The 25,192-nt window shown below is 53.6% G+C and overlaps 1 protein-coding gene across 2 annotated transcripts in view; it reads right to left on the bottom strand.

Moving 5' to 3' along the window:
• Positions 1-843: 843 nt before the first annotated feature.
• XPO5 (exportin 5) overlaps positions 844-25,192 on the bottom strand; it is a 43,681-nt gene continuing 19,332 nt past the window's right edge. Inside the window, exons 14-32 of one of the 2 annotated variants that reach the window (XM_073564920.1) lie at positions 25,068-25,183; positions 23,027-23,182; positions 22,869-22,904; positions 22,669-22,758; positions 22,330-22,526; positions 22,131-22,236; positions 21,604-21,785; positions 20,856-20,956; positions 19,327-19,423; positions 14,779-14,915; positions 14,597-14,694; positions 14,492-14,517; positions 14,164-14,258; positions 13,904-13,996; positions 13,637-13,716; positions 12,996-13,103; positions 12,783-12,920; positions 12,060-12,221; positions 844-1,419 (exon numbers count right to left, since the gene is read on the bottom strand). In XM_073564920.1, the coding sequence (XP_073421021.1) occupies positions 1,276-1,419; positions 12,060-12,221; positions 12,783-12,920; positions 12,996-13,103; positions 13,637-13,716; positions 13,904-13,996; positions 14,164-14,258; positions 14,492-14,517; positions 14,597-14,694; positions 14,779-14,915; positions 19,327-19,423; positions 20,856-20,956; positions 21,604-21,785; positions 22,131-22,236; positions 22,330-22,526; positions 22,669-22,758; positions 22,869-22,904; positions 23,027-23,182; positions 25,068-25,183 (2,162 nt within the window). In that variant the 3' untranslated portion in view covers positions 844-1,275. The remainder of the gene's footprint in view (positions 1,420-12,059; positions 12,222-12,782; positions 12,921-12,995; positions 13,104-13,636; positions 13,717-13,903; positions 13,997-14,163; positions 14,259-14,491; positions 14,518-14,596; positions 14,695-14,778; positions 14,916-19,326; positions 19,424-20,855; positions 20,957-21,603; positions 21,786-22,130; positions 22,237-22,329; positions 22,527-22,668; positions 22,759-22,868; positions 22,905-23,026; positions 23,183-25,067; positions 25,184-25,192) is intronic. The other variant, XM_073564921.1, reaches the window with a different exon arrangement.

The raw sequence follows: 25,192 nt of genomic DNA on the forward strand, positions 1-25,192 counted from the left end.
CTGTAGGACAGGAGACTACAATCTATTACTCCCCGTTATCAGCCATTACTGGGGGAGGAGACTGTAGGACAGGAGACTACAATCTATTACTCCCCGTTATCAGCCATTACTGGGGGAGGAGACTGTAGGACAGGAGACTACAATCTATTACGCCCCGTTATCGGCCATTACTGGGGGGGGGGGGGGGAGACTGTAGGACAGGAGACTACAATCTATTACTCCCCGTTATCAGCCATTACTAGGGGAGGAGACTACAATCTATTACTCCCCGTTATCAGCCATTACTAGGGGAGGAGACTACAATCTATTACTCCCCGTTATCACCCATTACTGGGGGAGGAGACTGTAGGACAGGAGACTACAATCTATTACTCCCCGTTATCAGCCATTACTGGAGGAGGAGACTGTAGGACAGGAGACTACAATCTATTACTCCCCGTTATCAGCCATTACTGGGGAGGAGACTGTAGGACAGGAGACTACAATCTATTACTCCCCGTTATCAGCCATTACTGGGGAGGAGACTGTAGGACAGGAGACTACAATCTATTACTCCCCGTTATCAGCCATTACTGGGGGAGGAGACTGTAGGACAGGAGACTACAATCTATTACTCCCCGTTATCAGCCATTACTGGGGGAGGAGACTGTAGGACAGGAGACTACAATCTATTACTCCCCGTTATCAGTCATTACTGGGGAGGAGACTGTAGGACAGGAGACTACAATCTATTACTCCCCGTTATCAGCCATTACTAGGGGAGGAGACTACAATCTATTACTCCCTGTTATCAGCCATGACGGGGGGAGGCGCTATGTTTGCCATACAGAGTCGGACCCGTGGTTGGTGTCAATCGTTTACTGACGTCTCGGCAGTGCTGTCTCGATCTCTCTCTTCAATAATTATAATCATTTAGCTTAAAAATGGGAATTATAATGAAGAACCTGCAGAAAAATAATAAATATGTGGATCTGGCCGGCAGAGGGTTAATGTCACCCCAGTAAATAAGAGGAAATCCCCTGCGCTCCATGCTGGGAGTTGTAGTATTTTGGCAGCAGCTCTCATATGACCGATACGGCGGCGCTGTTAATCCCTTCCCGCCCAGTCTGACGGTGCTGCACACAGAGAGCACTAGCGACAACAGTCCAGGAATGTCGGTCCATGATGTGGCCCCCATGGGGGGAGGATATTACTGCAGGGAAGTCAGCGACTGGCGGCCTCTCCTACTGAGGACCCCGGAGATGCGGAGAACCTCCCTGCTGTTCCAACCTCGAATCATGGCAGGAATAACCCCGGGAGCGACTCTGCACAGCTCCCCAATATGCTGTCCGTGTCCACAGTCGGCCGCACCTTCTTCTGGAATAGCGATGGAAGATTCCGGATATGAACCTCTTTCCGAAACTGCTCCCCAAGAGGTTTCTATAAGGAGAAGAGGAGACACGCGTCAGCGGAGGGCCGGCCGATACATGGAGATAACCCTATATATACCGCCATACTGCGCACATACCATCCTGCCCTATACATTATATATACACCGCTGCCAGGACGTGAAATAATGCTATATATACCGCCATACCATGCACCTACCGTCCTGTGCTCTACATTATATACCGGTGCCAGGACGTGCAATACCCCTATATATACCACCATACCGTGCTATACATTATATACCGGTGCCAGCAGGGCTGTGGAGTCGGAGTTGGTATAAAATGGACCGACTCCAACTCCTAATATATCTAATAAATTGGGTACAGTAGTGTAGTGGAAATATGGATTTGTAGGCGATGTATGGCCGTCAGTTAACTAACATCCAGCCTTAAACTAAGAATTAGAATATTAACATGAAAGGCTGGTCTAGAAACCTAATCTCCAGGCTAAATCTATAACTTGGGGGTCTACACAAAGAAAGTTTTTCACAATTTGAGGGCAGCCAAGCTGACGTGATCCGTTTTCATACTTCCTCCCTCAGGGAGCAGAACAACAGATTGCAAAGTTTAGATATTTCTGTAAGTTTCTCCCTTTTATTTTACCACTGTTTTGCATATTTGTATGTCACTTTTTATTTCCATATTTTTATATCCTTTTATTGTAAGCTCTGTACCTTTTCTATTAAAGCTTAAAACTTTAATAAGTTTGACCCTTCTATGCTCTAAAGAATCCATAGCCTTAGTGTGTGCGCTCCTGGTGATTGGCGGACAGTAGTAGTATTTCCGGGACTCGTCGCCCGTGTGTTCGGTGAGTGGTGGCAGCGTGTATGAGCGGGGTGTGTGGGCTGTGTCGGGGTGTGATTTATGCTCCACTGCAGCATAGGACAGAGGTTGAATGCTGGACGGAGTGAGAGATAGATAGATTAACCCTTGCAGGCGCAACACAGGTCACCTGCTAGAAGTGGGTACGTGACAAATTGGTGGCAGCGGTGGGATAGAAATAAATTCTATTAGAGCATTAGTGGATGGTGTCAGCAATTACTCCCTGTACTAAAGAATTGGTATCCTTGCGAGCAGTGCACCAGCTCTACAAGGACCAGCTCAGTGCTTACTTAGACATACTTGCAAACAGTTTCCCTTCCCTGTTTTCCTTTGCTATCTTTTCTTTGGCAAAGGCTGTTCATCGCTATGGCAGCCCAGTACAAGAAGCAGAGAGGCTCTGACCGACCTCTGTGAGCAGAGACGAACAGAGACAGCCGACAATCCAAGGAACTGCTGATACGCGCCTTGGTCGAGCAGGACATCGAGCAAAATACTCAAGCGCCTTGCCAAGGAGAGAATCCACCTCAGCGAGACCCAGCAATTTGTCACATACCCGCATCTCAGCTCGTGACTTGGGGTTGCGCCTGCAAGGGTTAATCTATCTCCTCTCACTCAGCCCAGCATTCAAAATCTATCCTAATGCTGCACTGGGAGCATAAATCACACCCCGACACAGACCACGCACCTCACTTCACACAATGCATTTTTCCATATTTGTGCAAGAATTTCAATATACCTTTTTTTTTTTTTTACAGGCAAAATTATCTTTAGAGCGAATTTACATAATTACGTAATGTCTAAGAAGCATCTTATGAAGTCAGCTGAATTTGAGCATTTCACAGTGACTCAAGATAAAACACATTTTGTGTGTCAGTGTATAAGTGACCTAGATGAAAAGAAATGCTGTGATGCCAAAATCAGTGCATACTCAAGCAGTGATAACAACGCTCCTTCAAGAGCTTCCAATCTAAAAAGACATTTACAACGCTGCCACTCAGAAGTTTACAAAGCTGTGCTTGAAAATGATCACAGCAGCACCAAGAAACCAGAGCCCAGCACTTCCCGCCAAGCAAAGGAGGAAAGAGCGTCTCAAACATCAGCTATAAGATATTTTGTAAGTGACAAAGTTATTTTAACAATGACAGCAGGTGTGTTTAAAAGACAGCTCATCGAGCTTGTTGTGAAGGACGGTGTACCATTATCGTTATTTGCGCGACCAGCTTTTACAGCTGGACACAGGTGGCTGAATTGAAGGAATTTCTTCATCACTCATTTATAGTGACTAAAAAGTTACAGATGGCATTGCTGCTTCAATGAAACGGAGAGAGATACTGCTATTAGAAAAAAAGGCACTGTTTAAGACACACGGGTCTCCGCAGTCTTCTTCTGGCAGCTGTTTATGTGGACCCGAGTCATCGGATATTGCTGGATGATCAACAGCTTACTAAAGGAAAAGAAGCTCTGATTGAGGTAGCAGGTAGGATGAGTGGCCTACAGGACGGCCAAGAGCAATAGGACTTGGGTCCTGCCAGTGCTGCTGCTGCTGTTTCTTCATCCTCATCAGATGAGGAGTTTGATTTTGACAAGTATTTGGATGACATGGAGCAGGCAAAGCGTTGCCGCAGATTCAACTCCCATAGAAAACAGATTGAACATATTTCAGCAACATTTTTTCTTGCTCTCAAAGAAGTAGAAGAGCTTAATCGTTCATCAAAACTTACTGTGCACTGTCACGCTGCAGCAATGCAGGTAGGTGCAGGCTTCACTAGATGGCAGTAGAGCGGAAGCAGGTCTGTACCTAAACAGAGCTGGCCTGCAGTGCAGCAGTGAGGCTACCACAGGTGGCAGCAGAATAGTCAAACAAGCCGGGTCAAATCCTAGACTCGGTGGGTCAAAATACGGAAAAATTATAGCTCTCAATATGTGGTGATGCAAAAACTATTTTTACAATAAAAAGTGTCTTTTAGCGTGTGACAGCTGCCAAAAATAAAAAAACAGCCATAAATAGTAAATCAAACCCCCCGTTATCACCCCCTTAGTTAGGGAAAAATAATAAATTTAAAAGAAAAATGTATTTATTTCCATTTTCCCATTAGGGTTAGGGCTGAGATTAGGGTTAGGGGTGTGTTGGGGTTCGGGTTGGAGTTATAATTGGGGGATTTCCACTGTTTGGGCACATCAGGGGCTCTCCAAACGCAACATGGCGTCTGATCTCAATTCCAGCCAATTCTGCGTTGAAAAAGTCAAATGGTGCTCCTTCCCTTCCAAGCTCTGCCATGCGCCCAAACAGTGTTTTACCCCCACATATGGGGTATCAGCCTACTCAGGACAAATTGCAAAACAACTTTTGGGGTCCAATTTCCCCTGTTGCCCTTAGGAAAATAAAAAAATGGGGGCAATATCATTTTTGTGGAAAAAAATGATTTTTTTATTTTCACGCCCGGGCGTTATAAACTTCTGTGAAGCACTTGGCGGTTCAAAGTGCTCACCACACATTTAGTTTCCAAAATGGGGTCACTTGTGGGGAGTTTGAATAGTTTAGGCACATCAGGGGCTCTCCAAAGGCACATGACACCCGCAGACCAATCCATCAATGTCTCCATTCCAAAACGTCACTACTTCCCTTCCGAGCCCCGACGTGTGTCCATACAGTAGTTTTCTCCCACATATGGGGTATCAGCGTACTCAGGACAAATTGGACAACAACTTTTGGGGTCCATTTTCTCCTTGTGCCCTTGAGAAAATAAAAAAAGTTGGTGACTAAAAGATCATGTTTGTGGAAAAAATACGATTTTTTTATTTTCACACCCGGGCGTTATAAACTTCTATGAAGCCCTTGGGGGTTCAAAGTTCTCACCACACATCTAGATAAGTTCCTTGGGGGGGTCTAGTTTCCAAAATGGTGTCATTTGTGGGGGTTTTCACTGTTTTGGTACATCAGGGGCTTTCCAATCGCGACATGGTGTCCGATCTCAATTCCAGCCAAAAAAGTCAAATGGCGCTGCTTCCCTTCCGAGCTCTGCTATGCACCCAAATAGTCGTTTACCCCCACATGTGGGGTATCAGCGTACTCAGGACAAATTGCACAATAACTTTTGCAGTCCAATTTCTCCTGTTACCTTTAGTAAAATAAAAAAAATTGAACCTAAAGTATTTTTTTGTGAAAAAAAGTTAAATGTTCATTTTTTTTTTTTTACATATTCAAAAAATTCCTGTGACGCACCTGAAGGGTTAATAAACTTCTTGAATGTGGTTTTGAGCACCTTGAGGGGTGCAGTTTTTAGAATTGTATCACTTTTGGGTATTTTTATCATATAGACCCCTCAAGGTGGCTTCAATTGTGATGTGGTCCCTAAAAATAAAATGGTGTTGCAAAGATGAGAAATTGCTGGTCAACTTTTAACCCTTATAACTTCCTAACAAAAAAAAATTTTGGTTCCAAAATTGTGCTGATGTAAAGTAAGCATGTGGGAAATGTTCTTTATTAAGTTTTTTGTGTGCTATATCTCTGTGATTTAAGGGCATAAAAATTCAAAGTTGGAAAATTGCGAAACTTTAAAAATGTTTGCCAAATTTCCGTTTTTTTCACAAATAAACGCAAGTTATATGAATGAAATTTTACCACTAGCATGAAGTACAATATGTCTCGAGAAAACACTGTCAGAATCACCGGGATCCATGGAAGCTCCAGAGTTATAACCTCATAAAGGGACAGTGGTCAGAATTGTAAAAATTGGCCTGGTCATGAACGCGCAGGGGTTAAATTTCTGTTTTGCATCTGTTTTCTCTCAGAAAGGAAATGTAGCATCAACTGTTCTTCACTGTCCTATTAAGGGAATAGAAGAATCCAGGATATCTATAAACAGAAAGATAGTGAGGAAACACTTAGTTAACCTAAATGAATTCAAGTCTCCAGGTCCAGATGAATTACACCCCAGAGTACTGAAGGAGATAGCAGAAGAAATTTTTGAACCCCTCTCCATAATCTTTGAAAATTCTTGGAGAACAGGAGAAGTCCCAGAAGACTGGAGAAGAGCAAATGTTGTTCCTATCTTCAAAAAGGGGAAGAAGGTGGACCCAGGCAACTATAGGCCGGTGAGTCTGACTTCTATACCAGGAAAGATCTTTGAACAAATTATTAAACAACATGTAAGTCAGTACCTGGATAAGAATGAAGTGATTAAACAGAGTCAGCATGGGTTTGTAACTAATAAGTCATGTCAGACTAACTTAATTTCCTTCTATGATGGAATCACTGATTGGGTGGATCAAGGAAATGCTGTAGATATAGTATATCTTGACTTCAGCAAAGCATTTGACAAAGTCTCTCATACAATTCTTATTGAAAAAATGACTAAGTATGGAATGGACAAGGCAACTGTTAGGTGGATTCATAACTGGCTTAGTGATCGGACCCAAAGAGTGGTCATAAATGGCTGCACTTCTAGTTGGAAGAATGTCTCAAGTGGGGTACCACAGGGCTCTGTCCTGGGCCCCGTATTGTTCAACATCTTTATCAACGATTTAGATGAAGGAATTGAGGGTAAACTGATTAAATTTGCTGATGACACAAAGCTAGGAGGGATAGCTAATACTAGAGAAGAGAGAGAGGATTCAAAAAGATAAATAAACTGGAGCAGTGGGCAGCAACTAACAGAGAAAAATGCAAAGTACTACATCTGGGCAATAAAAATGAAAAAAAGCATATACAGAATGGGAGGGAGAGGGCTAAGCAACAGCACATGTGGAAAAGACTTGGGTATACTAATAGATCACAGACTGAATATGAGTCAACAGTGTGATGCAGCAGCAAAAAAGGCAAATGCAATTCTAGGATGTATTAACAGAAGCATACAGTCTAGATCACGTGAAGTCATCATTTCCCTCTACTCCTCTTTGGTCAGACCTCATCTGTAATATTGTGTCCTGTTTTGGGCGCCGCATTTTAAAAAAAGACATCAACAAACTGGAGCAAGTTCAGAAAAGAGCGACCAGAATGGTGACCGGTCTGCAAACCCTGTCTTATGAGGAAAGGTTGCAGAATTTGGGAATGTTTAGTTTGCAAAAGAGAAGACTGAGAGGAGACTTAATAGCTGTCTACAAATATCTTAAGGGCTGTCACATTGTAGAGGGATCGTCTTTATTCTCATTTGCACAAGGAAAGACTAGAAGCAATGGGATGTAACTGAATGGGAGGAGACACAGATTAGATATTGGAAAAAACTTTTTGACAGTTAGAGTGATCAATGAGTTGAACAGGCTGCCACAAGAAGTGGTGAGTTCTCCTTCAATGGAAGTCTTCAAACAGAGGCTGGACAGACATCTGTCTGGGATGATTTAGTGAATCCTGCTTTGAGCAGGGGGTTGGACCAGATGACCCAGGAGGACCCTTCCAACTCTACGATTCTATGATACGCTATGGCAGGAGACCCTGGAAGACCCTACTGCTGACAGACATAGAAAAGCTAGAATGCAGTTTGCCAAAATCCTTCTGGGAAAGCATCTTATGGACAGATGAGATGTGCTTTACCAAGATAAAGCTTCTTCGTAAAGCATATCAGTCCACAATTTAACGACTTAGGAAAGAACACAGTACCTACAGTCAGATATGGTGGATGGTCATAAATGTTGTTTTTTCTGCCTCTGGTACTGGGTGGCTTTGTGCAAGGCATCACGAAATCTTAAATGTGCTAAGAAGAGAACACCGGCACAATTAACAAACTCGTTTGTGATGAATGGACATTCACACACACCTTAGGATTTCTGATGTTTCACATCTATATAAGACATAGATGAAAAAACCAGAGGAAAAGTTGGCGGCAGTCAAGATAACATAAAAATTCTTTATTCAATAAACTGTCTCCCACATGGGGCGGGGGGGGGGTCTGTCTCCCACATGGGGCGGGGGGGGGTCTGTCTCCCACATGGGGCGGGGGGGGGGTCTGTCTCCCACATGGGGCGGGGGGGGGGTCTGTCTCCCACATGGGGCGGGGGGGGGGTCTGTCTCCCACATGGGGCGGGGGGGGGTCTGTCTCCCACAAGGGGGGAGGGGGGGGGGTCTGTCTCCCACAAGGGGGGAGGGGGAGCCTCTCCCACCCCACAAGGTGAGGGAGCCTCTCCCACCCCACAAGGTGAGGGAGCCTCTCCCACCCCACAAGGTGAGGGAGCCTCTCCCACCCCACAAGGTGAGGGAGCCTCTCCCACCCCACAAGGTGAGGGGGAGTGTCTCCCACAAGGTGGTGTGGTGTGTGATGTACCCGCTTCTCAGCACGTGACTTGGGGTTGCGCCTGAAAGGGTTAATCTATCTCCTCTCACTCAGTCCAGCATTCAACCTCTGTCCAATGCTGCATCACACCCCAACAGCCCACACACCCCGCTCATACACGCTGCCACCACTCACCGAACACACCGGCGATGAGTCCTGGAAATACTACTACTACTATGCGCCAATCACCAGGAGCGCACATTCTAAGTCTATGGATTCTTTACAGCAACAAGGTTCAGACTTATAAAAGTTTTAAGCTTTAATAGAAAAGGTGCAGAGCTTACAATAAAAGGATATAAAAATATGGAAATAAAAAGTGACAAATATGCAGAACAGTTATAAAAACAAAAGGGAGAAAACTTACAGAAATATCTAAACCTTGCAGTCTGGTATCCTGCTCCCTGAGGGGGGATGAATATGGAATGGCTCACACCAGCTTGGCTGTCCCTCATCTGTGAACATCATTCTTTGTGTAAAGGCCTAATTTATAGGTTTAACCTGGAGATCAGATTTCTAGGCCAGCCTCTCCGGTTAATATTCTAATTCCTGGTTTGTGACTGGACCACGGCTACTTTACCAATGAATACATTATTTTTCTCTGAACGCTGTTTGTATAACTTTTCTTTCTTATAGTAGATAGTGTCAGGCTGCAATTTGGCGTCTCCCTTCACAGGCACCAGAAGGTGTGAAATGTCTCCAATTCTGTGACTTCCTAGGAAGGCCCCCTGGGGTCTAAAACTGCCTTTTCTCAGGATAACATACATATGCCATCACCTTTGTGAGACATGCCACCTAAGGACAGATGCTAGTTATCTGCCGGCCATACATCCCCTACAAATACATATTTCCACTACAGGGGGAGCATCTCCTACAAGAGTGGGGGAGGCATCTACTACAAGAGGGAGGGAGGGGGGAGCGTCTCCTGCAAGAGGGGGGGCATCTACTACAAGAAGGAGGGAGGGGGGAGCGTCTCCTACAAGAGGGGGGGGCATCTACTACAAGAGGGAGGGAGGGGGGAGCGTCTCCTACAAGAGGGAGGGAGGGGGGAGCGTCTCCTGCAAGAGGGGGGGGAGGCATCTACTACAAGAGGGAGGGAGGGGGGAGCGTCTCCTGCAAGAGGGGGGGGGGGAGGCATCTACTACAAGGGGGGGAGCGTCTCCTGCAAGAGGGGGGGAGGCATCTACTACAAGAGGGAGGGAGGGGGGAGCGTCTCCTGCAAGAGGGGGGGGGCGCATCTACTACAAGAAGGAGGGAGGGGGGAGCGTCTCCTGCAAGAGGGGGGAGCATCTACTACAAGAGGGAGGGAGCGTCTCCTACAAGAGGGAGTGTCTCCTGCAAGAGGAAGGGATGGGGGAGCGTCTCCTGCAAGAGGGGGGGGAGCATCTACTACAAGAGGGAGGGAGGGGGGAGCGTCTCCTGCAAGAGGGGGGGGGAGCGTCTCCTACAAGAGGGAGGGAGGGGGGAGCGTCTCCTACAAGAGGGAGGGAGGGGGGAGCGTCTCCTACAAGAGGGGGGGGCATCTACTACAAGAGGGAGGGGTGGGGGAGCGTCTCCTACAAGAGGGAGGGGGAGCGTCTCCTACAAGTGGGGGGAGGGGGGAGCGTCTCCTACAAGTGGGGGGGGGGGGAGAGAAGCATCTCCTATAAGGGAGGGGAGGGGGAGCATCTCCCACATAAGTCTGTGTGTTGTTAAATGTTATTTGATCACTGGTGAAGATAAAAGAAACCACCAAAGCGCGCCCACAGGGCTTTACCAGATATAATAAATAAAAATTGAATTGTTAAGGGTACTCACCCTCAGAGGTTGTGTAACGCCACAACTACTAAATACGCTCAATCCCATATAGTGAAGCTGCAGCAGGAGGGTGTAGACAGACAGCGTCTGCTTCCATTACTCAAAGAGTAGACCCCACAAGGGAAAAAAAATAAATAAATAAACACCTGCTTCCCGCGCTGCTATACTTCAACCCTGAAATGGAGGCGATCCAGCCGATTCTGGGAGTAGGCTCCAATATCAATGCTTTATTTCATGGTACATACAGAGACAGCGCGTTTCCAGGTCCAGTCCATGACTTCTTCCTCAGGTCGGATGTACAAGGATGAAGACAAATCCGAGGTTGACGGTTTATATCATATCGGGGTTAATTACCCCGCTGCTCACAAAGAGGACGCTGTGGGGTGGAGCAACCAAATGCAAATACAGAAGCCTTCATTACAGAGCGAGCCGATATTACAAGACACAAGAACGCCCCATAAATCACAAACTGGACCAGATCAAAAAGAGAAAACCAACTTCTCATCCCAGAATCACAGCTATAAGGTTGTGGGGCTAAAAGTATGTATGTGATCGAAACTCAGCCCCTTACTGGTAGCGCTGTAGGCGCACTATTGTATACACAGAAAACCCAGACCGGGAAGAACCCGACCGCTTTCCCACTTACAGCTCTAACATAAGAAGTCAGGAAAACGTTTCAGAGTGACAGAAAAATAAACGCTTCTGAGAAGAAATCTCACTCGAAAATATCGCCCACCTCATTCAGGCCATTTGGATTTATGGTATTCAACCTATAAATCCAGTAGATTTCTCTTCCACACAAAGCCCGGAATCTGTCCGGGGTATTAGACTATTGATTCTAGTGCGCCTACAGCGCTACCAGTAAGGGGCGGATTACAGATCACATACATACTTTTAGCCCCACAACCTTATAGCTGTGATTCTGGTTTGATTCCTCTTTGTGAGCAGCGGGGTAATTAACCCCGATATGATATAAACCGTCAACCTCGGATTTGTCTTCATCCTTGTACAACCGACCTGAGGAAGAAGTCATGGACTGGACCTGGAAACGCGCTGTCTCTGTATGTACCATGAAATAAAGCATTGATATTGGAGCCTACTCCCAGAATCGGCTGGATCTCCTCCATTTGAGGGCTGATGGGAAGCAGGTGTTTGTTTTTCCCTTTTGGGATCTCCTCTGAGTAATTTGATCACCGGTGGAGAGATCTTACAGTCGCTGTTGTGAGAAGGAGATCGGGAGCAGATTGTAGGAGGAATCCAAGATCCCGGCTGAGAGGAGGAGGAAGCTTGTGGATGGTTATAGGGAGGACGGATCGCAGGGATTTATTACAAAGGGGGTGACCAAATATTAGGTGGAGGGCGCCAACAATTGTATCAGGCCTATTCTTGGGTTTTGTGTGAAATTTTGTCCAATTTGCCTTTTTTCTCACTTTGTTTGTTGGTCCAATACACACAAAGGAAATAAACTGGAGACTAAGAAAACACGAGGAAATGTAACAATGTTCTGGGGGAAACACTTCTGGAACAGTTTCAAGGGTCCCAACACTCTCCGGCAGGACTGTACCTACACCAACGCAAGGACGTGTAATAACCTATACACCGCCATACAGTGCACGGTGAGTGAAATGCTCTCCTCTATGCCTTATGAACGCCAAATGAACACCGTCCTGTCTCTCTCATCCACCTGACAGCCGTGTGAGCGGTACTATACACGCGGAGAAGGGCGGTATATATACATCTCTCTGCTCACCCCAATGCAGCCGGCGATCAGGCGCCTGAATTGATCCCTGCGTCGCTTCTCTCCTTGTTTCTGAGTCGGGTACAGGAGTCTGGAGTCAAATTGCTGCAGAGAGTCGCTGTGGATCTCCGGGATCTGCTCCATCACCGCCCGCAGCTCGGGGACCAGAGGACGCTGCAGAGGGAGACAGTAAGGGAGACGGAGTGAGGCGCACGGCCGGAGGGGGAGCGGCGAGGTGCGCGGCCGGAGGGGGAGCGGCGAGGCGCGCGGCCGGAGGGGGAGCGGCGAGGCGCGCGGCCGGAGGGGGAGCGGCGAGGCGCGCGGCCGGAGGGGGAGCGGCGAGGCGCGCGGCCGGAGGGGGAGCGGCGAGGCGCGCGGCCGGAGGGGGAGCTGCGAGGCCGGAGGGGGAGCGGCGATGAATGCGGCCGGAGGGGGAGCGGCGAGGAATGCGGCCGGAGGGGGAGCGGCGAGGAATGCGGCCGGAGGGGGAGCGGCGAGGAATGCGGCCGGAGGGGGAGCGGCGAGGAATGCGGCCGGAGGGGGAGCGGCGAGGAGGGATGGGGAGCGGCGAGGCACGTGGCCAGAGGGGGAGCGGCGAGGCGTGCGGCCGGAGGGGGAGCGGCGAGGCCGGAGGGGGAGCGGCGAGGAATGCGGCCGGAGGGGGAGCGGCGAGGAGGGATGGGGAGCGGCGAGGCACGTGGCCGGAGGGGGAGCGGCGAGGCACACTGCTCTCACCAGGGAGCTGTAGATCTGGAAGGCCAGGTTCACCAGGGCGGCATTACAACTTTCGTGCTGTCCGTGAATTTGGAGCCCACGCAGGACATTACTAAAAAAACAGATGGCGGCTTCAGAGGACAAAGAGCAGGAGACCACCTGAGGAGAAGAAGAGGACACGTGACGGCTTCATCTACTCTGCAGTGTGGGGCAATAGTCTGCAGGACACGGCACCTGTTTGAGGAGCGGCCAGCACAACAGGGAAGCGGTTTTCTGACAGGCGGGGGTGTCCATCCAGATGAGCGGACTGTAGGCGCTGATCAGCAGAGTGGTTGACACATCCTGAAATAGAGAAGAGCACTGAGCTCGGGCACCCTCAGACCCCGGCGCAGAGGAGCCGCTCGCCCCCAGACCCCGGCGCAGAGGAGCCGCTCGCCCCCAGCGCAGAGGAGCCGCTCGCCCCCGGCGCAGAGGAGCCGCTCGCCCCCAGACCCCGGCGCAGAGGAGCCGCTCGCCCCCAGACCCCGGCGCAGAGGAGCCGCTCGCCCCCAGACCCCGGCGCAGAGGAGCCGCTCGCCCCCAGACCCCGGCGCAGAGGAGCCGCTCGCCCCCAGACCCCGGCGCAGAGGAGCCGCTCGCCCCCAGACCCCGGCGCAGAGGAGCCGCTCGCCCCCAGACCCCGGCGCAGAGGAGCCGCTCGCCCCCAGACCCCGGCGCAGAGGAGCCGCTCGCCCCCAGACCCCGGCGCAGAGGAGCCGCTCGCCCCCAGACCCCGGCGCAGAGGAGCCGCTCGCCCCCAGACCCCGGCGCAGAGGAGCCACTCGCCCCCAGACCCCGGCGCAGAGGAGCCACTCGCCCCTAGACAACGCACTCACCTCTTGTGACATGAGGAGCTTCCCGAGTTCTGTCAGCTCCAGGGATCCGGCTGCCGCAGTGTCGACGCTCATTTCTTCTTCTGGAGGGGGAGAATGAGATGAGAGGCGACGATGGAAGATCCCACTAGTGCGGCCGCCTAAGAGAAACGCCGGGCACAAGTAGCACTACGGCGGTCACCCAGCACTCTTGACAACCTGCGGACTGTAATAGCAGCCACAGCCGTGATCAGCAGCTCAACACTGTCCCTGGGTGAATACACATCTTACCCTCAGCGTCGCCCTGAGCCGCACTTCGCACATCTTCTACACCGGTGGAGGCAGAGGAGGCGTCCGAAGTCTTCTTGGCTATACAGCTGACAACTGTAAAGAGACCAAGGTCAGAAATTGCCCGGAAGCACACAGGGGATGATACAAAGGGGTATCGATGAGGGGTGGGGTGCACAGACGGTGACACAGAGGGGTGTCGGTGAGGGGTGAGGTACATGGCCGGCCGGTGACAGGTGGGCACTATGCTAGGAGACACTCACCGATCAGATCCACCATCTCCCGGCTCAGCAGCCGCACCAGCTCCACCTCCAGGATCTCCGTGGTCTCTGTGTTCAGCTCCATGTAATCCTCCTCACTGTGGAGAAACCACCCAGGAGCCGACATTTATCATCCCCACTCCAGTCACACCCAGAGCTGCACACGCTTCTGCAGCTACATCGCGACTTATTCTATTTTCCACATTGCAGAACATGTGAGATCTGAACTCGCACATAATACGTGAGCTTTATAATTACAGCTCTGGAGGGGACTGGAGTCGACATGACGAGCTGCACTAAGGGCTTCCTGCAGCCTTCGCTCTGAACTTACCTCGCCAGCCACTTCTGTGACAGCCTCTGCAAAATAAAGTGACAGGCGTAGGTGAGGCTGGGCTGTACTGGGGTGCTCTGTGTATGGGGGTCTGCATGGGGTTACCTGGTGCAGGAAGCTGAGGAGGGGCCCCAGGATCGGGCACAGGAGGCTCTCGTACTTGTCAGGTGGGCAGGAGAGAATCAGCGGCTTCACGAACAGTCGTAATCACAGGTTAAGGAATCAGCTGAAAACAGCAGCGCCCCCCAACCCCAGATTCCCCACATCCCACCCTACAGAAAGGATATGAAGCATCGGCCGCAGGCGGAAGTCAGGGAGGTTGTTCAGGTTGCAGAAGGCAGAGTTAACAAGTCGAATCGCCAAACCCGGGACCGAGTAAAAATCTTCCAGCAACGACGGCCCAAGGTTTCCAAGAATCTGACACCTGGACGAGGAAGGTGATGAAAAACTGGAGTCAACAAGAGAACTTGGGAAAAGGAGGTGGCGGGGAACAAGCCTGGGAAGAGGAGGATGCGGCGGAGGACAAGCACTGGAAGAGGAGGATGCGGCGGAGAAAAAGCACGGGAAGAGGAGGATGCGGCGGAGGACAAGCACTGGAAGAGGAGGATGCGGCGGAGAAAAAGCACGGGAAGAGGAGGATGCAGCAGAGGACAAGCACGGGAAGAGGAGGATGCGGCGGAGGACAAGCACGGGAAGAGGAGGATGCGGCGGAGGACAAGCCTGGGAAGAGGAGGAGGCAGCAATGGACAAGCACGGGAAGAGGAGGAGGCAGCAATGTACAAGCACGGGAAGAGGAGGATTCGGTGGAGGACAAGCCTGGGAAGAGGAGGATGCGGCGGGGAACATGCCTGGGAAGAGGAGGATGCGGCAGAGGACGAGCCTGGGAAGAGGAGGATGCGGCAGAGGACAAGCCTGGGAAGAGGAGGAGGCAGCAATGGACAAGCACGGGAAGAGGAGGATGCGGCGGAGGACAAGCACGGGAAGAGGAGGATGCGGCGGAGAAAAAGCACGGGAAGGGGAGGATGCGGCGGAGAAAAAGCACGGGAAGAGGAGGATGCGGCGGAGAAAAAGCACGGGAAGAGGAGGATGCGGCGGAGGACAAGCACGGGAAGAGGAGGATGCGGCGGAGGACAAGCACGGGAAGAGGAGGATGCGGCGGAGAAAAAGCACGGGAAGAGGAGGATGCGGCGGAGGACAAGCCTGGGAAGAGGAGGAGGCAGCAATGGACAAGAACGGGAAGAGGAGGATTCGGCGGAGGACAAGCCTGGGAAGAGGAGGATGCGGCGGAGGACAAGCCTGGGGAAAGGAAGAGGTGGCAGTGAATAAAGGGAAGATGAGGCGGCGGTGAACAAGCATGAGAAGAGGAGGCGGCAAACAAGCACGGGAAGAGGAGGCGGCGGCGGTGAACAAGCATGGCAAGTAGAAGAGGTGGAGGACAACCATGGGAAGTGAGGCGGCAGCGGAGGACAAGCATGGGAAGAGGAGGCGGCAGTGAATAAATGTGGGAAGAGGAGAAAGAGGCAGAGGACAAGCAAGGAAATAAAAAAGCGGTGAACATGCATGGGAAGACTAGGAAAAAAAAAAAAAGAAAATCGGTAACATTTGGTAAAAAGTGCGGGAACATATCTGCGTTACCACTAAAGTATTCTCAGCACTTTAGCTGCGATAATGGTGGTGTATGATGACTGTTTGGCACATGTATGATGAGGCGAGGGGGTTTGCAGAGCTCAGAGGTGCGGCGCTCTTGTAAACTAATTTTTTCCCCTAACTTTATGTGCGCACATTGTGGCTAGCCAATCAGGGTGCAGGAAACACAATGTCCTGACACAACGGCTTGTGTCATTGGCTGCTGAAATCACATGTCCCCCTCCATATAAAGAGCGGATGTAGTGGAAATATGTATTTGTAGGCGATGTATGGCCGGCAGTTAACTATCATCTGTCCTTAGGCTGCAGGTCTCACAAACGAGACAACATATGCTATCCTGAGAAAAGGCAGTCTTCCTGGTACGAAACGCACAGAACTGAAAACATTTCACACCACTGATGTCTTGAGGGCAGACGCCAAATGGGACCTATTTGTAACCTGACAATTTCAAATTCAAAGAAGCTTTATTGGCAGGACTAAATAAATACACATTAGTTTTGCCAAAGCAAGTGTACAAAAGGGAATAGGGATAGGGACTGTAGGGATGTTGGGTAGGGGCTGTAGGAAAGGTGGATGGGGGCAGATCCAGGAGGGGGCTATAGAAGTCCATGGCATAGGGAAGGTGGATGGGGCAGATCCAGGATGGGGCTATAGAAGTCCATGGCATAGAGAAGGTGGATGGGGCAGATCCAGGATGGGGCTATAGAAGTCCATGGCATAGGGAAGGTGGATGGGGCAGATCCAGGATGGGGCTATAGAAGTCCATGGCATAGGGAAGGTGGATGGGGCAGATCCAGGATGGGGCTATAGAAGTCCATGGCATAGGGAAGGTGGATGGGGGCAGATCCAGGATGGGGGCTATAGAAGTCCATGGCATAGGGAAGGTGGATGGGGGGGATGGGGGCAGATCCAGGGAGGGGGCTATAGAAGTCCATGGCATAGGGAAGGTGGATGGGGCAGATCCAGGATGGGGCTATAGAAGTCCATGGCATAGAGAAGGTGGATGGGGGCAGATCCAGGATGGGGCTATAGATGTCCATGGCATAGGGAAGGTGGATGGGGGCAGATCCAGGATGGGGGCTATAGAAGTCCATGGCATAGGGAAGGTGGATGGGGGCAGATCCAGGATGGGGCTATAGAAGTCCATGGCATAGGGAAGGTGGATGGGGGCAGATCCAGGATGGGGCTATAGAAGTCCATGGCATAGGGAAGGTGGATGGGGCAGATCCAGGATGGGGCTATAGAAGTCCATGGCATAGAGAAGGTGGATGGGGGCAGATCCAGGATGGGGCTATAGACGTCCATGGCATAGGGAAGGTGGATGGGGGCAGATCCAGGATGGGGGCTATAGAAGTCCATGGCATAGGGAAGGTGGATGGGGGGGATGGGGGCAGATCCAGGGAGGGGGCTATAGAAGTCCATTGCATAGGGAAGGTGGATTTGGCAGATCCAGGATGGGGCTATAGAAGTCCATGGCATAGAGAAGGTGGATGGGGGCAGATCCAGGATGGGGCTATAGACGTCCATGGCATAGGGAAGGTGGATAGGGGCAGATCCAGGATGGGGGCTATAGAAGTCCATGGCATAGGGAAGGTGGATGGGGGGGATGGGGGCAGATCCAGGGTGGGGGCTATAGAAGTCCATGGCATAGGGAAGGTGGATGGGGCAGATCCAGGATGGGGCTATAGAAGTCCATGGCATAGAGAAGGTGGATGGGGGCAGATCCAGGATGGGGGCTATAGAAGTCCATGGCATAGGGAAGGTGGATGGGGGGGATGGGGGCAGATCCAGGGTGGGGGCCATAGAAGTCCATGGCATAGGGAAGGTGGATGGGGCAGATCCAGGATGGGGCTGATCCAGGATGGGGCTATAGAAGTCCATGGCATAGGGAAGGTGGATGGGGGGGGATGGGGGCAGATCCAGGATGGGGGCTATAGAAGTCCATGGCATAGGGAAGGTGGATGGGGGCAGATCCAGGGTGGGGGCCATAGAAGTCCATGGCATATCATAGTTCTCTTTCTTGCAGTAATTTCTATTTACTATGGGAAAGGAAAGCTAAGACAAGAACCTTTAGAAAAATAATGTATTCATTGGTAAAGTAGCCGTGGTCCAGTCACAAACCAGAAATTAGAATATTAACATGAGAGGCTGGTCTAGAAATATGATCTGCAGGTTAAATCTATAAATTAGGCCTCTACATAAAGAAAGCTGTTCACAGACTGAGGGACAGCCAAGCTGGTGTGAGCCATTCCATATTCATCCCCCCTCAGGGAGCAGAACAACAGACTGCAAGGTTTGGATAGTTCTGTAAGTTTCTCCCTTTTATAACAGTTTTGCATATTTCTATGTCACTTTTTACTTCCAGATTTTTATATCCTTTTATTGTAAGCTCTGTATCTTTTCTATTAAAGCTTAAAAAGTTAATAAGTCTGAACCTTGTTGCTGTAAAGAATTCACAGCCTTAGAGTGTGCACTCCTGGTGATTGGCGGACAGTAGTAGTATTTCCGGGACTCGTCGCCCGTGTGTTCGGTGAGTGGTGGCAGCGTGTATGAGCGGGGTGTGTGGTCTGTGTCGGGCTGTGTCTGCATCATAGGACAGAGGTTGAATGCTGGACTGGATGAGAGGAGATAGATTAACCCTTGCAGGCGCAACCTCAAGTCACGTGCTGAGAAGCGGGTACGTGACACCGTCGGACAAGCATGGGAGTAGGAGGTGACGCGTCGGACAAGTATGGGAACAGGAGGCGGTGAATAAGCATAGGAAGAGGAGAAGGAGGCAGAGGACAAACAAGGAAAGAAAAAGAAGCGGTGGACAGCATGGGAAAAGGAGGAGGCGGCAATGGACAAGCATGGGAAGAGAAGGAAGTGACGGTGGACAAGCCTGGGAAAAGGAGGAGGCGGTGGAAGACAAGCATGAAAAAAGAAGGATGTGGCAGTGAACAAGCCTTGGAAGATGAGGCGGGGGTGAACAAGCAAGGGAAGAGGAGGTGACGGAGGTGAATAAGCATGGGAAGTGAGAAGGCGGAGGACAAGCAAGGAAAGAAAAGGAAGCAGTGAACAAGCATGGGAAGAGGAGGCGGCGGCAGTGAATAAGCAAATAAGTGAATAAGAGGAAGAGGTGTCGGAAAGAAGGAGGCGGATAACGGGCGTTTTGAATGCACAGAGGAGGCGGTGAGTTGGGTACTCACCAGCAAAAATGGAGGGAGCAGATGAAGCCCTGCATCCTCTCCTGCGCAGTCTTATACACCGGAGAATCGTAGACGTCCAGCAGCGGCTGCAGCGTACCTGTAATATCAGAATGTCAGCTCTCCATGATACCACAGAGGGGCGCAATCATAACAGGACCAAAAGGCGTAGAAATAGGAGTGAGGGGGGGTGTCAGAGGCAGCAGGAGCGAGGGGGGGGTGTCAGAGGCAGCAGGTGGGGGGGGTGTCAGAGGCAGCAGGTGGGAGGGGGGTGTCAGAGGCAGCAGGTGGGAGGGGGGGTGTCAGAGGCAGCAGGTGGGAGGGGGGGTGTCAGAGGCAGCAGGTGGGAGGGGGGGTGTCAGAGGCAGCAGGTGGGAGGGGGGGTGTCAGAGGCAGCAGGTGGGAGGGGGGGTGTCAGAGGCAGCAGGAGGGAGGGGGGGTGTCAGAGGCAGCAGGAGCGAGGGGGGGGGTGTCAGAGGCAGCAGGTGGGAGGGGGGGTGTCAGAGGCAGCAGGTGGGAGTGGGGGTGTCAGAGGCAGCAGGTGGGAGTGGGGGTGTCAGAGGCAGCAGGTGGGAGTGGGGGTGTCAGAGGCAGAAGGTGGGAGGGGGGGTGTCAGAGGCAGCAGGTGGGAGGGGGGGTGTCAGAGGCAGCAGGTGGGAGGGGGGGTGTCAGAGGCAGCAGGTGGGAGGGGGGGTGTCAGAGGCAGCAGGAGCGAGGGGGGGTGTCAGAGGCAGCAGGAGCGAGGGGGGGGGTGTCAGAGGCAGCAGGTGGGAGGGGGGGTGTCAGAGGCAGCAGGTGGGAGTGGGGGTGTCAGAGGCAGCAGGTGGGAGTGGGGGTGTCAGAGGCAGCAGGTGGGAGTGGGGGTGTCAGAGGCAGAAGGTGGGAGGGGGGGTGTCAGAGGCAGCAGGTGGGAGGGGGTGTCAGAGGCAGCAGGTGGGGGGGGTGTCAGAGGCAGCAGGTGGGGGGGTGTCAGAGGCAGCAGGTGGGGGGGTGTCAGAGGCAGCAGGTGGGAGGGGGGGTGTCAGAGGCAGCAGGTGGGAGGGGGGGTGTCAGAGGCAGCAGGTGGGAGGGGGGGTGTCAGAGGCAGCAGGTGGGAGGGGGGGTGTCAGAGGCAGCAGGTGGGAGGGGGGGTGTCAGAGGCAGCAGGTGGGAGGGGGGGTGTCAGAGGCAGCAGGTGGGAGGGGGGGTGTCAGAGGCAGCAGGTGGGAGGGGGGGTGTCAGAGGCAGCAGGTGGGAGGGGGGGTGTCAGAGGCAGCAGGTGGGAGGGGGGGTGTCAGAGGCAGCAGGTGGGAGGGGGGTGTCAGAGGCAGCAGGTGGGAGGGGGGGTGTCAGAGGCAGCAGGTGGGAGGGGGGGTGTCAGAGGCAGCAGGTGGGAGGGGGGTGTCAGAGGCAGCAGGTGGGGGGGTCAGAGGCAGCAGGTGGGGGGGTCAGAGGCAGCAGGTGGGGGGGTCAGAGGCAGCAGGTGGGGGGGTCAGAGGCAGCAGCCATAACGCCACCCACTGTGCAATGACACCATTTCGCTCCGGTCTTACCAAGGATGCTCTTCTTCTCCGCGTCCAGCATGTCCAGGCATTTCACATAGAAGTCTCCCATTTTCTGGATGATTTCGGGAAGGTACAAACTGTTGAACGACCTATAAAAGGTGGAGGAGACATGTGAGGATGCGGCGCGGATGGGGAGGGAGGGAATGTTTTCAACGGGCAGCGGAGAAGGGAGCCGCGCGGGGACGACGGGGCGCGGGGAAGGGAGCCGCGCGAGGACGGCGGGGCGCGGGGAAGGGAGCCGCGCGAGGACGGCGGGGCGCGGGGAAGGGAGCCGCGCGAGGACGGCGGGGCGCGGGGAAGGGAGCCGCGCGAGGACGACGGGGCGCGGGGAAGGGAGCCGCGCGAGGACGACGGGGCGCGGGGACGACGGGGCGCGGGGAAGGGAGCCGCGCGGGGACGACGGGGGGCGCGGGGAAGGGAGCCGCGCGGGGACGACGGGGGGCGCGGGGAAGGGAGCCGCGCGGGGACGACGGGGGGCGCGGGGAAGGGAGCCGCGCGGGGACGACGGGGGGCGCGGGGAAGGGAGCCGCGCGGGGGACGACGGGGGGCGCGGGGAAGGGAGCCGCGCGGGGACGACGGGGGGGCGCGGGGAAGGGAGCCGCGCGGGGGACGACGGGGGGCGCGGGGAAGGGAGCCGCGCAGGGACGACGGGGGGCGCGGGGAAGGGAGCCGCGCGGGGACGACGGGGAAGGGAGCCGCGCGAGGACGACGGGGTAAACCGTAACTACTACCCTACCTCACCAGGCTCAGCAGCCGGTCCAGCAGTTTCAGCACCTCCTCACTGCAGGGATTATGGTAGATGGGAGCCCCTGTAGACGAATATCCCACCATGTAGCCGCCAGCCTTGGCCTGCTCAGGATTACTGGGCCAGCGCGCTCGTCTGAGCACCGCCTCCAGCGCATAGAGGCAGAATCTGAGCTGCAAGCGAAAAACGGGATCACCTGATTGTCAGCAGCGACTCAAGAGGGCGTAACTGGGAATGACCACGGCCACACCCCACCGTGCCCCAGCAATGTGGAGGGAAGGGCTGAACACCATAATGGTACAGGCACGTCTCAGCCAGGGCTCATACATGGGGGCTGCAGATATGAGACCCCTTCCCAGGCTATCGGACATAGACCTGGGGGTAAAAGATAAAAGATGACCCTGGCCACCATTACTATGGCTTCCAGACAGAGGAGACGTGTGGAGTCAGGACATTACAGAAACCCAGCAGATCGATGGCTTAGGTCAGGTGAGGGGGGGTCGCCATTGTAGACTCACCTGGCTGCGGTTCTCCTTCCACGGACTCTCACCATTATCTTCCTTTTCACCCTTCAAGATGTCGGCTCCCATGTAAGAAATTAACTCGTCGGGACCGGAGATCGCCCTGGAAGAGAAGAGGTGGGCAGTTAACTGGAGGTCCATGTCTCTGGTGGCTGGGCGCAGGCTCAGTGGTCAGTACATACGGGGGTCTTCTCACCTCTGCATCTCCTCTGACATCCAAGCGGTCAGCGCCGGCGCCAGCATCTGCGCCAGGAAGCAGCGCTGCTTCTCGTAGTCCTTGAACTGGTTACTGATGAAGACCTGGGCCTCCAGCATGGAGTACGCCTCCATCGGCGAGAGGCGCTCGTCCTGCATCAGCTGCATGGCCTGTGAGAACAGGACGTCCAAGTGCGGCTGCGGAGAGGAGGCGGACGGTCAACTGCAGAGCCCCAACCACCACAGAGACCCACCGCCCCCAGCGCTCGGACCCAGCCCTCCCTCCAGCTCTCCGACCCAAACCCTGCACCCAGCGCTCGGACCGAGCCCGACCACTCACCAGCACCAGGTCCGGAGAATCCCGGCAGATCTTAATAATGGAGGAGCAGGCGTGACGCCGCACATTCTTCACCGACCGACTCCGTGGCCCCTGAAAACACAATCATACGTTATAAGCGGCCCCTCCCCGAGCATTGGTAACGTATACAACAGACATGACAGCCCCCAGGTGCGGGCATGGCGAGTACACGGAACGGGTACCTTACTGCCCAGGTCAAAGGTCACTGCCGAAAACAGCTGCAAAAAGAGCGAGAAGACTGGAGTCAGACGCCATTATCATCCAGAGGGCCAACGCCGCCCCCCAGGGCAACCCTCCACCTGTATCAGGCAACTATATGGCCATCACCCGCCACACTCACCTTGTTCAGCACCGCGGGCATTAAACCGCTCACATAGCGAACAAAGGGGAGCAGCACGGACAAGCTGGTGAGGACACACGACAGGATGAGGGGGTCCCGGATGTCGTAACTGACCACCAACTTGAGGAGATCAGCCCCCCGAGAAACTGGAAGCTCCTGTACATGAGAAAAAGACGTCACACACAAACCGGCAGCCCCCCCCCCCCGTGTAAGACGTACACACCGGCAGCCCCCCCGTGTAAGACGTACACACCAGCAGCCCCCCCGTATAAGACGTACACACCAGCAGCCCCCCCGTATAAGACGTACACACCAGCAGCCCCCCCGTATAAGACGAATAAACCGGCAGCCCCCCCCCCCCCGTATAAACCGTATACACCGGCAGCCCCCAGTATAAGACGTATACACCGGCAGCCCCCCGTGTAAGACGTATACACCGGCAGCCCCCCATTTAAGACGTACACACCGGCAGCCCCCCCCCCCATGTAAGACGTATACACCGGCAGCCCCCCCGTATAAAACGTATACACCGGCAGCCCCCCCGTATAAAACGTATACACCGGCAGCCCCCAGTATAAGACGTATACACCGGCAGCCCCCCCGTGTAAGACGTATACACCGGCAGCCCCCCCTATAAGACGCATACACCGGCAGCCCCCCCGTGTAAGACGTATACACCGGCAGCCCCCCCGTGTAAGACGTATACACCGGCAGCCCCCCCATGTAAGACGTATACACCGGCAGCCCCCCCATGTAAGACGTATACACCGGCAGCCCCCCCCATGTAAGACGTATACATCGGCAGCCCCCCCCCATGTAAGACGTATACACCGGCAGCCCCCCCCATGTAAGACGTATACATCGGCAGCCCCCCCGTGTAAGACGTATACATCGGCAGCCCCCCCGTGTAAGACGTATACACCGGCAGCCCCCCCATGTAAGACGCATACACCGGCAGCCCCCCGTACAAGACGTATACACCGGCAGCCCCCCCCCCGTGTAAGACGTATACATCGGCAGCCCCCCCCGTGTAAGACGTATACACCGGCAGCCCCCCCATGTAAGACGCATACACCGGCAGCCCCCCGTACAAGACGTATACACCGGCAGCCCCCCCCATGTAAGACGTATACATCGGCAGCCCCCCCCATGTAAGACGTATACACCGGCAGCCCCCCCCATGTAAGACGTATACATCGGCAGCCCCCCCGTGTAAGACGTATACATCGGCAGCCCCCCCGTATAAGACGTATACACCGGCAGCCCCCCCGTATAAGACGTATACACCGGCAGCCCCCCGTACAAGACGTATACACCGGCAGCCCCCCCCCCGTGTAAGACGTATACACCGGCAGCCCCCCGTATAAGACGTATACACCGGCAGCCCCCCGTACAAGACGTATACACCGGCAGCCCCACGTGTAAGACGCATACACCGGCAGCCCCCCATGTAAGACGCATACACCGGCAGCCCCCCGTGTAAGACGCATACACCGGCAGACCCCCCGTGTAAGACGCATACACCGGCAGACCCCCCGTGTAAGACGCATACTCCGGCAGACCCCCCGTGTAAGACGCATACACCGGCAGACCCCCGTGTAAGACGCATACACCGGCAGACCCCCCGTATAAGACGTATACACCGGCAGCCCCCCGTACAAGACGTATACACCGGCAGCCCCACGTGTAAGACGCATACACCGGCAGCCCCCCGTTTAAGACGTATACACCGGCAGCCCCCCGTGTAAGACGCATACACCGGCAGACCCCCCGTGTAAGACGCATACACCGGCAGACCCCCCGTGTAAGACGTATACACCGGCAGCCCCCCCCCGTGTAAGACGTATACACCGGCAGCCCCCCGCCCCGTGTAAGACGTATACACCGGCAGCCCCCCGTATAAGACGTATACACCGGCAGCCCCCCCGTGTAAGACGTATACACCGGCAGCCCCCCCCGTGTAAGACACACATACACACAATGGCAGCCCCTGTACACGATCATACAAGGAGCCTCCTCCCGAGGGTCTCGGCCTCGTCACCTTTTTGGGCATGGAGCGGAGGATCTGTGTGATGACGCACTCGCAGAAGTAAGTCATGGCGTCCCACTGTATGAAGGACGGGGACAGGAGGCTGCACAGCCCATCTCCCGCCTTTGCTGAAAGAC

Source organism: Dendrobates tinctorius, unplaced genomic scaffold (assembly GCF_039654945.1).
Source record: "Dendrobates tinctorius isolate UK_male_01 unplaced genomic scaffold, ASM3965494v1 ptg000501l, whole genome shotgun sequence".
In the NCBI taxonomy this organism is placed as follows: Eukaryota; Metazoa; Chordata; class Amphibia; order Anura; family Dendrobatidae; genus Dendrobates; species Dendrobates tinctorius.